The sequence below is a fragment of the Ctenopharyngodon idella genome, chromosome 12 (genome assembly GCF_019924925.1).
Source record: "Ctenopharyngodon idella isolate HZGC_01 chromosome 12, HZGC01, whole genome shotgun sequence".
NCBI lineage: Eukaryota > Metazoa > Chordata > Actinopteri > Cypriniformes > Xenocyprididae > Ctenopharyngodon > Ctenopharyngodon idella.
This window is the reverse complement of record NC_067231.1, coordinates 25990674-26006138: the sequence shown is the minus strand read 5'-3', so window position 1 is coordinate 26006138 and position 15465 is coordinate 25990674. Positions and strand designations below refer to the sequence as shown.

Genomic DNA, 15465 nt, shown 5'->3' with positions numbered 1-15465 from the left:
TTCTTCCAGATGGATGGATGGATGGAAAGACGTGTCCCTCGATCAACATATTTTGTTGATCCTGGAACAACATTCCTGTCTGAAAATTTAGTATACCCTTAACCTAACCTTATCCATAAGTTATCCCTAAAATCAGAGGGAAATGCTAGGTGAATAAGAATGGTGTAGAAGCAACTAACCCTTGTTGTAAGCCTAAACATGACATAAACTGTAAACTTGTCCCTCAAATCTGATTGGTTGATTGGAATGTTGTTCCAGAACATGTTGTACTTGGTGAGATCATGTTTACAATATATATTAGGGGTCTAACGATAAATGTATTCGTAGAAGGGGGCACGGAACGGAGCAGAACATGGAAAATTAAGTATAGGAGGGTCGGGCTTAACAGATGTAGGCTGATAAGAGCTGTGCGTGTAAACCTCAATCCTCTGATCTCAAGAGGCGCTCTAACGACTGACGCTAGAGACTGCGGTCTTTAGCCTCCTTGTTAGAGGGCCCGACTCCCATGCCGGCGGACCCGGGTTTGAGTCCCGCTTAGAGTGGGTGGTTTGAACAGGAGGGGTTAGACTTAAGCTTTGTATATAGTAATATATATTCTTTTTTATTTTATTGATTTTATTCTATAGTCATTCTACTGATAGAAAATGGCTTAAAAAAAAAAACTTTTAAAAACTACTTTGCTGAAGCTACACTGTCAGGATAGTCCACAAAGAGAGATGAATGGCTATTGACTGTTGAGACACGTCTCCAAAAAGATGATAAAAGTGAAATCAAAGTCTTAAAAGGCCATACAATAGCTTTGTGTAAGGCCAGATCTAAATGTGAGTTATTATTCACTAAACATAGTGTTATGTTGTATGTTCAGGGTCTCCTCCAGTAACTGCACTTTGTGAACCACTGCACTGATTATACATACAAGGACTTGTTTTGTTGAAGTGTCCCTCTGCTATTTGCTATCCAGCTGATTGAATTGAGTTACATTGAAGGGATAGTCCATAGACACAGGTATGTTTAGGTTAGTTCGTTTTTTGACTGAGAATGCTGACACTCTTGTATTCTTGAGAGCAGTCATTCCTAACAGATCAGGATGCACACTTCTCTTTTTTTAAACCACGATACACAATTTGTCTCCCTCTCAGATGGAAGTCTTGATTTAACAACTAGCTCTTTTTATAGGTGTCACCAGTGACTAAATGCGAGCTGCATTATTTCCTGAGTGAAGAGCTTGCTCAAACATGAGGATTATCCAAGAATCCAGAACATATTTTTAATCCATGTACATTTTTTAAGGGGATTTCCACTGTTTACCGTTTAAAGGATTTGACTCCCATGACAGTATTAGATTTGGAAGCTTCCAAATGCTTTTAGAGGCATTGGTTGAGTTATATTCTCATCCATGCTCAAGCTGTGGTGGTTCCTTAGTTGGATGTTCTGTCATCCTGAAATTAGCTGGCTTTAAAGAAATGCAAACTGTTGAATGCATACACATTGGATTTCTATTTAAAAATTCTATTTACTGTAGATACAGACCATTCAGTGAGATTATTAATTGATGCATGGATATGTTCTTTATATTAGTTTAGGCGCACAAAAGAAAGCTCTAATGGAGTTTGTTTATTAGCTGAACCAGAATTAAAAGTACAGGCATCTGTGGTTTCATGAAGAACCTGTAACATCCATAGAACATTTCCGTTCTACAAAAAGTTCTTAATAGTGGAATAAAGGTTCTTCTGATTATTAAAACGTTCTTCACACTAAGAACTGTTAAGAAGTGTTCAGTGAAATGTTGTTTTGGGAACCAACAATGGTTCTCATATGGCATCGCTGCAAATCTTTAAGACTTTATAGTCAGATTGCATTGCAGCAAATGTTTATCATTTTTATGGTTGCATGAAGAACTTTCACTCTTGCAAATCCTTGATTTTTTCCTGCATCTTTGACATGCACCATTCTCATTTAAACCAGATTTTCAGCATTCTCTGATGCAGCATAAATGGTCATTTGCAGACGACCCTAATATTAGTAAATGTATGTTAGCATAAACATATTTTTAGTCAAGTCAGAATTACTTGCTGTGGTAATTGACTGAATGCAAAATCCTCTACATTTCTCACATTTAATGATATTTTATAATATTTCTGACCTTTTAAACCTTGATGAGAGTGCTGCTAGTGAATAGAAAGGGATTAGAATTTCTGCATTCATTAAACTAAATATGCCGCTCGCAGCTCCACACTATGATCTCTCACATTTTATGATTAAATGTTTGTCTTCTGTTTATTACTGAAGCATGACGAAAGTGCCTTGTCCTTGCCTGGTTTAGCAACCCCCTTATATCACCAAGAACACTCTAAAATTTCAGGTTACACAAGTGCAGTCCTTCTGAGAGATAATCATTTTACATTAGATATGCTTTTACATCTTCATATTAACTCATCTACATGCTGCTAATTTAGGATGAGAAACTATATTTGACTGCATTGTGAACGTGTTCTGTCTGCACTGCAGTCACTGCATATGACTGAATCCAAAGGTACTACATTATGCCAAGCCTTGTTAAACAGCAAAATATTGATTATAACTTGGAGATAATTAGTTACGGACTTACTGTGCCAAGCATCTGTTGTTTTGGTTCTCTGTAAGGAAAATTCATGAATTACTTTTAATGGAATTGTTCACCCAAAAATGAAAAATCCGTCTTCATTTACTTGCCCTCATGTTGGTCCGACTCTGTTATTGAGAAATCTTTCATTAAAAGATGAAATGGGATGAAAGAATGTCCAAGTGGATGCTGAGAATAAATGATGACAAAATGTTCATTTTTGGGCAAACTTTCCTTTACTATCGGTGTAAATGGCCATTTTACTTTTGTAATCTTTCAGAGAAGTAATAACAGTATATTATGCATAATTACATGCAACTAATCCTAACCATGTAGTAAGTACGTTATTATTACACCATACTTAAATGTATAATTACACTGTAACAAGGACACCTTAAAATAATGTGTATCCAAATTTTAAATGTCAAAAATGTTGAATTGTAAAAAGTGTCCGGTCTGCACCATAATGGATTCACACTGAATCTGAGTTTGCTGAAACTATGACTAAATAGCTAATTGAATATTGGTTAAATTTATCAAGGGAAAGTAGTTTCAGATTTTGAATAAAAATTACAAAGACAAAAGCTGCATCGGAAATAGCATACTAAGTAATCGCAAATAAGTAATTACTTTGCAAACGCTAAGTATGTCCTATTTAGTATGAATGTGTGTAGTATGAATGAATTTCGGACGTGCTACATTTGCCATGTTGTCATAATCACGTGACCAACATCATACCAGCATCAGTTGCATTGCTTCATTTTCATTCATAAATCCTCTCCTGTGGCCTCATGGGATAGTAAAGTGTCCATTGTATGCACACTTCAGAATCTCACCCGAAGTAGTAGGTCATCTAGGTGCTTTTTGCCTGCTCTTTTATGAGCACTGTGAATTCGGACATACTACTCTTGTCACATACTGTTTTTCACCTACTATAGTATACGATTTGGGATGCAGCCAAACACTTTCTCTTGAAATGCCATGCACTGATAAATCTTTTACAACAAGACCAGCAACATGCATTAGTAAAATAAATGGTCAATTTTAATTCCATGTTGACAAAAAGGCACATTAAGCAATGATGCTGTACTCATAATTAAATGTCTTTTGAGATGTTCCTTTTCTTGTGGTATCATGCAACAATATGAAACATTAAAATTGCTTGTGCATCTCATCTTTTTACAGGAGATTCAACATGGCCGCTGCTGTCGTCTTACATGTCTGTTGCATCCAGGCTTGAACGCGTGTGCGTTCTTCTTCGAGTGCTCTTAGAGTGCATGATGTAAATGCATTCCGACTACCTTTCCAAGATGAACAACTGAAATATGAACCTCATTCAAGCTTTCTGGACCTCCGGTCCGATGTCTGATTAAATCAAGCCCCTCAAACGACCATCAGAGAGGGGGAATAAGGAGTAGAGGTGGCTGCTGGTTGGTGGAGGACGAGGAGGTGGAGGAGGAGGGGGGGTTTGGAAACCATCTATATCCTTTGGAATATACCATTTGTGGAATATCACTGTGTATTTGGAATATTGCAGAACTTTGGGAGTTTCGCTGTAGTTTTTGGAATCGTTTCGGAATATTAGGAATTTCGTTCCTGTTTGCAGTCATGAAGGTGAACCCGAGCTCTTGTTTGTGTCCTGTACTTTTGTGCCTGTGTTTTCTGGAGAGGGGTTATGAGGCGAGCCATTACGGCCAGGCCAAAGTCATTTCCAGGAGCCACAATGCAACTCACAACCACACAGAAACAGAGGTCCACCATCGGCCCAAGCGGGGATGGATATGGAACCAATTCTTTGTCTTAGAGGAACACATTGGTCCAGATGCACAATATGTAGGAAAGGTAAGCAATTCAATTCCCTTATTTTGTAATTTTTACCTCCCCCATCACCTTATACATTCAGCATGTAAAACAGAAAGTGTTTGATTCCTACCTTTGACCCCTACCATCCCTGCTGGAAAATATGCTTTTTCTTAGCCAGTATAAGTTCATTGATTGATTGATTGATTGATTGATTTTAATTAAATTAATTCAGAGAGAAGATAATTTGTGCAGTTTACTTTCCTGTGTTGTTTTTAATATATGATAGTGTTTAGGTTACATCACAACAATGAATAATTATTTGCTGCTTGCTATTGGACCAAAAATTGGAATGCAGCATGAAAACAACAACAACAATAACAAAAGACTACAACCAGTCTAAGCTGGTGTCCATTAGCTGGCCTTCTAGCCTGCTCATAGCTGGTTTAGCAGACTGGTTTTAGAGGGGTTTTGGCCACTTCTTCAGATGGTCAGGCTGGTCTTAGCTGGTCCGGCTGGGAGACCAGCTGACCAACCAGCTGAGCACCAGGTTGAAAGACCAGCTTGACCATCTTAAACCAGCTAAGACCAGCCAACCAGCTTTTTTTTCTTAAGCAGAGTCTTTGGTTTGTTTTCCTGGAAGGGAAGGACTTTAAATGAGTATATCTGCTAAAAGGTATTTTGGTCAACTTTAGGAGTACACTAGCATATAAATGATAAACAAGGCAACAAGACTCAATTTTGATTTTAAACCAGCCTAAGGTGGTTTGGTGGACTTATCTGAATTAAGATGGTTAGGTTTCCCAGCCTTGGGAGCTGCGCACCCTTGTAGAACCATATAGAAAACCAAATAGACCAGCCTGGCCATTTTGGTGGCCTTTAAGACCAGCAGATACATTGTGCTTGTTGTGATTGGTGTTATTTTCAACGGGGATATAACAGTAGTCTAAGATAATGTTGAAACATTTTAGACCCTCATGAACAACATACATTTATAAATCAAGCAAGTGACCTTTTGCTCTTTCTCTGACCTTATTTCATCACTTGTCTGTACCCGCTGGCCTTGATCGATAACGTCTTTGCATGGAGTTAGCTTAGTACAGCAAAACAGCAGCTCTGAACTGCAGCTTGACTTATTGGTTTGTGTTTGAGATTTGACAGCCTTCATCATTTTGGCTAGAGTCATGCCGGTTCTCCTGTGTTTGCCTCATGGGCTTGTCGATCTTGTGAAACATGAATTTTGTGTCCGTGCCATATAGCAAATAGGGCCATGAATCTATTAGCATTAGCAAGTCAGTCTGGAATCAGCATGGAAACTTTTGCAGTGACCACATTCATGTGTATTTTGCTAGATGAATGCTATAGGCTACTTTATGTAATTATTTTATTGTCATACATGGAGATCATCGGATGATTATACATTTTAATTTGCAATCCATTTGCCAGTTATGAACAGATATTCAGTATCACCAGAGCCCATTCACATAACAGTAGAAGCTCAATGAAAGACACACTGCCACTGTCCTTGAGCTCCCCAGTACTCAAAAACTGCATTACGCATTGTAAATTGATTCAATAAACGTTGTTTAATGGGTACTGTGAGACTGTTAGCGGGGAGGCATGGCTCCATCCCAGTGTCCTCCTTTTATTCTCTTTGTGTATCTTCTCTCTCTCTTTCTGAAGCGGAGATTGATTCAGCAGGTCATGTCCATGTGCTTTAAGTCTCTCTACTGAAGCGCTGCACAAAGAGGCCGTAGGAAGCTGGTTAAGTTGTCTGTGTACTGTTTGACTTCTCTTATCTTCAGAAATATGTAAATGTGTGTTGGTTGATCAGTATTCAGGGTACTCAAGCATAGGGTAATGCAGGGAAAAGAGAGACAGACGTGCAGACAGAGAAAGATAGAAGAAGAGACAGACATTATTACTTGCTGCCTTCAAATCATGTTGGAATGATTGTATTTATGAGGTGAGCGGTCAGGAAGGACACCAAAATATGCTGGAAATGAGCATGGTTATCATACCTGGAGAAAGATATCCGTTAGCATTCACATGCATCGTAATAGCAGTTGCTCTGTTTTCGCAGGATGTATGTATTTTCGCAGGATGTATTTTCAAACTGCTTAAACCAGTCTTATATGGTTTACTGGTTGTAACTGCTAAAACGTCTACTGTAATATAATGAAATATGTGCAATTAAAGGGATAGTTCACCCAAAAATGAAAATTCTGTCATTTACTTACCCTCATGTTGTTCCAAACCTAAATGAGTTTCTTTCTTCTGTTGAACACAAAAGAAGATATTTTAAAGTATTTTTTTCCTGCTATGGAAGTCAATGGGTGCCATCAAAAAAATAAAAAAAATAAAAATGCCTTTTCTTTGTCAATTGACAGCAGTAGAATTTACATTGGATTATTGAACTATAATAGTGGAATCAAGTTGTTTTTGGTTGTAAGTTGTATAATTGTGATTAGTGGCTATATATACAGTAGTTTGTACATCTTTTTTTGTGTACTCTTGGTGAAGAACAGTAATAAAAAAAGCTGGTTTATGAGATGACACTCATTTGCCATCATTTACTGTGAATAATTTATAAGAAGCATAAAATACATATGAAGCATAAATTAGTCCCCAAACCGTCCAATTTTCCAAGCAAAATTAGAATGCAAATCTCAGCATAATTCTGACTTCTGAGCTCACAAGTACAAACTTCCCAGGAGGACTTGAAGGCAGCAATGGAAAACTGCCTCTGTGAGAGAAAATCTAGAGGTACAAAAATGCATTTTTGTGACAATGAGATGAAAAGGTTTATATATTTACATCTTCATGTTTTAGCTTTAAGCATGAAAGGGAAATTAAATGCAAAAGAATGCGATTTGCACATTTCTGAGCTTTTATTTTGAGAAAAAACATATTTTGTCTGTTCAGACTGATAACATGTTGATATTAGTGTGGTGTTGAAATATATGAGTGAACTTTAAAGAGGCCATGCCCTTTTGTTTTTGGGTAGGCTTTCATGCTTGAATGTTCAAAAAACACATAATTTTACCACATATTTTACATTGTTGCAGCACCTCTCTTCCAAGTCTGTCAGTAATGTTCTGTTTAGTTCCTGTCTCTATGAAGCCCCTCCTTTAAAAAGCACAATGTGATCTGATTGGTCAACTGCTTCAAGCATGTTTTGGAAAGGCCACACCCCTTACCATAACCGTGAGTTTTAACACACTACTAACTCAACTCAACCAGGCCTCGCCCCTTTTTTTGCATATGACTGATATAGAGAATAACTCCCTTTGGAGTGACTTTGTGCTTTGTAACTTTGCAGACCTATTTGATGTTCAAACAGCAACATTACGCACTAAAGAAAGTTTAAAAGTTTAAAAGCATAACAGGTCCTCTTTAAAGCCACGGACAGTACTATACTTTCTTTAAGTGTATCCTGACATTGTAACCGAAGTGCTACATGGGTATTAAGCAGATGGTATTAATTTAAAATTGCCTTACTTCAAAATAGAACCTTATCAGGTTGCTAATTGCATAAAATAATAATTACTTTTTGTCTTCCTTTATTAGCATATCCGCACGACTGCTTCTGCAGAGCTCTGATTGGTGAGCTCACTACAGCAGGATGGATTAAGTTGCCCCCCAAGCCCTCTGGCCACCGCTGTGCTCCATACTCAAACAGTTTACAAAAATTGAACAGAGTTTACAGCGTCAACAGAATATGCTAATCCGCAATGATAAAATGCCATTAAGAGCAAGCTGTTATGAGGGATTTAATTTGACATGCGCATGCAAAAGGCAAGGTCCCAAGATCGTTAGTGCGGCTAACTCCCTCATATTTAATTACCGCCTCGATCACAGGGGCTGGTAAAATATGGCCATGATGCGAAATGACCCTTAATTAGATCGGCAAAGACTCTAGACAATTAATCCTTCAGCCCCTCCGTTTGTGTGTGCGTGTGTGTGTGTGTGCGCGAGTGTATGTGTTTATTTTGAGTCTTTGCTTAATTAAAACTTGCAGACGCTTGCAGTAGAACAGGAAAGGTTCCCGTGAGGGATGACAAACTGAGATGATAGACCTTCCTACTGCTCTTTATTTTCTTGCATTCATGTGGATGAGTGCCTTACTGGTGGCATCCTTATCCTCAAAGATGGATAAAAGGGAACGGAAAAGCTGTTTTGTCAAAAGACTCACGCAGTCTTTAGGGGTCAAAGTACCATATGATTAGAGTAATCGCCTCATCAGCATTCCATGAAGCAATTTTGTAATGAATGTACCATGGATAAACAACTCATTACAGTTTTGTTTTTCTGTAGTCAATACCAATACCAGGGCAATTTCATAATTTTCCAACACAGATTTTGATAGCACAGTGAAATCAAATATGTATGGAAGCCCATATCTTATTTCATATCTCACAGTTGTGACTATTTCTAGTAGTTGCAACTTTAATCTTACAGTTGTGGCTATTTCTCATAATATGGACTTTATATATCTCACGGTGAGACTGTCGCTGCATCCGAAATCACATATTCTTTGAGTAGGTACTTATTTTGAAAAAGTTATTACTTTGCAAATGCTAAAAAGTACATTCATGAATGTGTGTATGACTGTAATCTGGACGTACTACATTTGCCATGTTGTCATTATCATGTGACCTACCAGCATCGGTGTCACTACACTGCCATTCACAAATCCTCTCCCGTGGCCTCATGGGATAGTAAAGAGTCCATCATATACAAAATTTAGAATCTCGCCGTAAGTAGTAGGTCATCTGGGTGCTTTTTGCCCACTCTTTTATGAGTACTGTGAATTCATATGCAATTTCGGATGCAGCCTGTTTCTATTTTTAACTTTATTTTGCAATCATTTTTTTATTATTATTTGATGCAGAAAAGGGATTCCATAAATATATGATAAATATAAAACATTTTAAAAAATATAGATAAATATTAATATATTAATTCTTCTGTATATTGATTAAAATATTAATGCAAATTAATATGAATATCAATGTTGACATTAAGTATTAATTAATATAAATTAATTATTTAAATAAATGTAAATGAATTCAATACTTTATTATTATTATTCAGTATTATTGACTTTATATCTTACAGTGTGACTTTTTCTTACAGTAATTTTAACTCAAAATAATGAGCTCAAAAGTTAATTTCAAAATTACCTTTTACATTTTTTTTGTCTAAGGCAGAAACAGGATTTCATGAATATATGCTATACGTAAAATTTAAAAAAATAACTTTTCAAAACACTATATTCATATAAATATATCAATTAATATGTATATTAATTTATAAACTTATGAATATTAATATGTATAAATAATAATACAAATATTCATATTGATGTTAAATGTCCATTATTTATTAATTAAATAATTATGTAAATGAATGCATATTAAAAGTAAGTATATTTATTTAAAATAATTTAAATAAATGATAACAGCTGCACTTGTTATTCAAATGTATACCAAATTTAGTCGGTATACTGTGAAAAGACTGAAAGACCTGACTGAGGTAGTAACTCATCCTTGAGCATTCATCCTCAGCATCAGGAGACTGTTATTCCTCATGCTCCGCATGAAGACACATGTGTAACATGTATGATATATAATGTTTGTGCAAGTGGTGGAATATTCAAGGCGGTGCAGCTTTATATATTGTCAGACCTTGAAAGGCAAACGCTGCAGTTCTGGCTCCTGTCAGGCAGCCTCTCTTTTTACGGAAGGGTCCTTGAAAAACTTCAGGTTTGGTCTATGTGACACTCATACATTACCCAAGAGGAAGAGGAGACAGAGAGACTCAGACAATCCTGTGATCCTCTCTTTAGCCGTACAAGCAAAAACCCCTCTCAGATTCCATAATCTTGCATTTTTAATCTTCTGATTCGTTGGTAGGCACCAAAATGTTAGACTGGATTAGTGTCTTGAGAGATCATCTAATTCTGGAGTGTCTGGAGTGAAGTTTATAGTAAGTCAGTCATGCAGTATAGCTATATATGCATATTCATATAGTATGCAAATGTATGCATATTATATGCTAAATTAGTGATATAGTTTTTTTTTTTTTTTTTAAGTATGTATTGATTTTTAGATACTGGTACTTTTGACTCCTTTAACTTAACCTATGCATATAGAAATGCATATAGATACTGTATGATATGCTGACCACATACTCTTTGAGTGACAACTCCATTTATTTACATATTTGTTCCCTGATTGTAGGAAAAAAAAGGAGTTGCTCCTATGACCAGTATTTTAGAACGATTTTGCTGTCTCAGACAAAGTTTATCATCCACAAAGATTCCTTTTCTAATAATACAAAATCTGCAATCTTATCTATATTATACATAACATTGTTTTTAGCATTCCCTTAACAATGGTCTTTTATCAAAATGAGTTCACACTGAGAAATGAGCATAAAATTCTCTCTTTTGTCCAGCCACAACTGACTCCAGACGCTCAGATGACTTTATTCTCCAGGCAAACTGTAGATCTTACTGGGAAACATTTACATAGAATCACATCTTATAAAAAGTTGCTTCTTCTTAGTTCTGAAGAGCCTCACACTAAAGTTGTGTTTTGTGTTTTTGGGTCCATGTGGACCTGCAGAATTTTCTATGTTTAAAAACATAAGTGTTTCGTACAAACTCCCATATTAACATTTAATGTTACACTTACTCTTTAATAATACATTTATATCCAAAATTGGCTTACAAGAAAGTGCATATTGAAAAATCCAGTGTAACTCAAGCAGATAGCTGAAGAAGGATGGCAAATATTCGTATTTCTCCACTGATGACTGACTTTTTTGCCTCTGAAGGTCTTCTACTAGGTTTATATAAATGGTTTGAGCATATTTCAACATAATGTATCCAAAAAACCCTCTAGCCTCAAGTGTGTCTGTTCTGCTCTGTCAGTGTTACAGGTCTTGACATATTCTGATACAAAAGGTGTTTGAATGTTTTATTCATTTGGTTATATATGGATGGTCCCCTGGCAGAATCAAGGAACCGTTTCCACTTTGAGTAGCGCAGAATAGGGAAGCTATAGTGTTCAAGGCTAAACTTTAGCCTCTTCTTAAGAAGTTTTAGCTAAAATGTAAATGCTTGCCACGCAAGTAAATGTTCATTACAGAGAGATCATATATATAGGTAACTATATTAAGCTTTGTTGTTTTATTTGCAATCATTCCTCCGTACAGCAAAGATGATCTTGTATTCTTATCATTATGGGTCCATTTCTCCCTTATGAATGAAAATTCACACAGGGGATATCTTTATTTATTTATTCTTTAAAGATGCTTAGATAATTTTCCCAGAAAAAACAAGAGAAAATTCTTATTAAGATTTTTGTTTGCCGTGTAATGTCTAAAAACTTGTTTCTATTCACTTTTTACTGCCTTTTCGGGTCGTTCACTTATCAAAGACCTCATTATTTCTGGATTTTATCATCCGCCCTCAGAATATCCTCCAAAAATGACACTTTGAATAAAAAGTCTCACACTTGTACAGCAACATCCATTAACAGGAGAGACTGTTACCTCTGAATAATGTTCACAGTAACCCTGTAACCTTGGAAACCCAGAAAATTAACTTCTTCCACTTTTTATTTTCTTCTGACAGAAGACAGCAACTGATCTTTCCAAACCCTGAGTCATTTTTATCCATGTATAAGACATTATTTCAGAATTTGTAGCAAAAAAATAAATAAACACAAATATAGTTTTGAAAAGTTATTACCAAGTCATGTAATTATTATTCACAGGACCTATTACACGTATGATGTTTGGTATCATATTATGTGGAGTAAAATGACCCGAAATTGCTGTAAAGTTTAAAAGCCAAATGAGTGAAGAAAGGTTTCATTAAGTGTGAGTCAGGATGGATGAAGTGTGGGAAAGAAAAAACCCTCAATGACAGGACAGAAAGTCTTTGAGATGCGGGAGAGAGACAAAGAAAGACAGAATGAAGGAGAGGGAAATGGAGGGAGTATGAGGAGGAGCGAAGGAGAATGAGGTCAAAGAGTAAAATAAACTCATCAATCACCACCGAGCTTTATATTCACAATTAGTAAGGTGGATTTGTCTCTGATTAAATGTATCCTTTTTTCCTCTGAAGAGCTTTTAATCAGTGTGTGTGTGTGTGTGTGTGTGTGTGTGTGTGTGTGTGCGTGTGTGTGTGTGTGCGTGTGTGTGCAGTGCCTTTGCTAGTATTACAAAGATCGCTTAATTTTCCCTAGCCTGCACTTTTCTAATCACGTCCATTTGGTCAACTGCACCAAAATGGTGCAGTTGTGCAGCTGTAGCCAAGATAGGTGAGAACAAAAATTCTCAGATGTTGCTCTTTAATCCTCCTTATTTTCCAATGCAGAACTTTTAAGGTGTTTTCTGTGACTGTGCGAGACTTCTGATTTATTAGCCGCTATAGGGAAATAACAAGAAGATTATCAAAGTGCAGTAAACTGTAAAACTGTTTGCGCTACAAACCAGTGTTTATAATTAAGACAATATATTTAATGATATTTATTTTCATGTTTTTAGACATTACATGGCAAACAAAAATCTTAATCATAATTTTCTCTTGTTTTCTGGGAAAATTGTCTAAGCATCCTTACTTATTTAGCTAATTTATTGAGTCAGACATATTCTTTAATAATTTATATATATATATATAGCTTTTAAACTATAGTAAATAAACTGTATTAATGAATGAAATGTTCAAGGTGTCTGAATATAATTTTGGTTTGACTGTACATATATATATATAATTGCTGATTAAGAAAATGAGATCATTGACAAGTGAATGACTTAAAAAGGCAATAAAAAGTGCATAGAAAGAAAAGTCATAGTACAAAAGCTTTTTTTCGTGTTTTGAAGGCATTACATGGCAAAAATAAATCATTATTAATCATCTTTTGTTTTCTGGGAAAATTATTGTTCACTTTGATCATTACATTAAAGACAGTACTTAATTCCCTAATTTATTAAGTCAGACATATTCTTAAAGACAAGTCTTACTTTTTTACTGTTTTTTTTTTTTTTTATATAACTGGAAAATCAGACGCTAAAAATACTTTTTAGGAAATGTGGTTTTGCAGTGTAAAACTGAACTCACACATGCATATGCCTCTCTCTCTCTTTTCAGAAAGAGCCTGTTAAAGTGGAGGAGATGTTTCTTCTCACAATGTTCTTAGTGTCACACCTGCTTTGCTTTTTAATATGTTAGCTTTATATGTTTGGTTGGCTTGATATCTTTGTATTTGACATACAGAGTTGATTCAGTTTTATATGTGGCACTTAAATTTAATTGATAAAGTTAATACATTGCACTCTGTTATCACTCCAGAAATGATGGCCCACCCTGTGTTTTAGCTGGCTGGTCTTGGCTCTATTGACCCAGTGCCACTTTTATTTCCTGCCATTAGTGAGGGCTTGACTGAGCGTCAGAAGAGCCGGCGCAGAGACAGAGTGTGATATATTAGCCTGTGCCCAGCTAAGTCAGTGGCCAAATTAGAAGCCTGACTGCAGGTTAAGTGAAATTTATGTTCCCTTGTGTAGCTGGGACCAAATTTGGAAGCAGCAGAGCCAGAGTGTAAAGGAATGGGGTTGGGTTCAGCAGTCCTGATGGTGTAGCATTTGGGATTTCACAATGAATCCTGTTTAATTTGTCATGGGGTGTACTGTATGTGTGTAATCCCAACTGTACTCATTATCACAATGCCATTATTGCAACAGCAGTAGAAAGTAAATTACACCAAACTGAAATACATAAAATAGGAATGCTTTCACTAGCAGCGTGAATGTATGATGTGTTGTTTAAGAAGTGTTTTATATTAATTTTATTTTTTTTTTATTTTTTTTATTGAGATGCGTAATATGGCATTTTATATATATATATATATATATATATATATATATATATATATATAATATTTTTTACAATACTTTTGGTGTAAGTGTTTATTTATTTATTTATTTATTGAAAGAAATTAAATAATACATTGAATTTTGGTTTGTTTTTCACCAAACCCTATCGTATACAGTACCCCCAGAACACTTGAATGTGTTGCATGGGACCATTCTTGTCATACCTTTGCATCTTTTTTTAAAGGGGACCTATAATGCCCATTTTACAAGATGTAATATACGTCTCTGGTGTCCCCAGAATGTGTCTGTGAAGTTTCAGCTCAAAATACCCCACAGATCATTTATAGCTTGTCAAATTTGCACCTATTTGGGTATGAGCAAAAACACGCCGTTTTTGTGTGTCCCTTTAAATACAAATGAGCTGTTGCTCCCGGACACTTTTCAAAAGAGGGCGGAGCTTTAACAGCTCGAGCTTTGGTTGCTCAACAACAACAAAGCTGGAGAATCTCACGCAGCCAAAATGACGATTGTCAATAACAGTGTTCAGCCTTACATTGTTCAAACTGGAGTCAAACACTGATGGAGAGACTCAGGAAGAAGTTACAACTTTTAGAATGAAACTGGGCGTTTCTGAACGGTTAGTGGATAAATTTATGTAGTTGCTGTGGAGTTGATTCAACTCATCGACTAGCATGTGCCGTCATGTTAATCTTTTGTGCAAATCCAGCGTTGAATTGACCCTCGTTTGTGAAGCAGTCGGCGTAAAATGATGGCAGGGTAAACTCTTCCTCTTCTCTAAAGCAGCTTAACATGGCCTCACCCCCTTTGTTATGTGTTCCCGGAATGTAAATTTGTTCCGGTTTATGTAAATTTTAGGGTTAGTGATGTCACTAACCCGGGAAGAAGCTCATTGTAGTCCCTACCAGCCGTTTGTTGTAGTCCATAAACAGAGAATTCTTTAAAAGAAAATATCTTTGCACTGAACTTTGTAGATGTTGTTTATGCTCTAACAGCAACATTACACACTAACTAAAGGTAAAAAAAGTCAAATCATAATCAACCACACCTTTAAAAAGCTTGATACTGGTCACTATTCACTGCCATTACATGGACGAGCAATAGAGGGTATGCATTGACGTCATTTTCCTGCCGGAACACGCTCCCTCAGCTGGACT

The 15465-nt window shown here is 36.1% G+C and overlaps 1 protein-coding gene across 5 annotated transcripts in view; it reads left to right on the top strand.

Moving 5' to 3' along the window:
• Positions 1 to 15465, top strand: part of LOC127523913 (cadherin-18) — a 223918-nt gene that overhangs the window by 138058 nt on the left and 70395 nt on the right. For 4 of the 5 annotated variants that reach the window (XM_051915087.1, XM_051915086.1, XM_051915084.1 and 1 more), the window contains one exon: positions 3788 to 4444. The exons of the other annotated variant lie outside the window; for it this stretch is intronic. In XM_051915087.1, the coding sequence (XP_051771047.1) occupies positions 4211 to 4444 (234 nt within the window). In that variant the 5' untranslated portion in view covers positions 3788 to 4210. The remainder of the gene's footprint in view (positions 1 to 3787; positions 4445 to 15465) is intronic. 5 annotated transcript variants of the gene reach the window in all.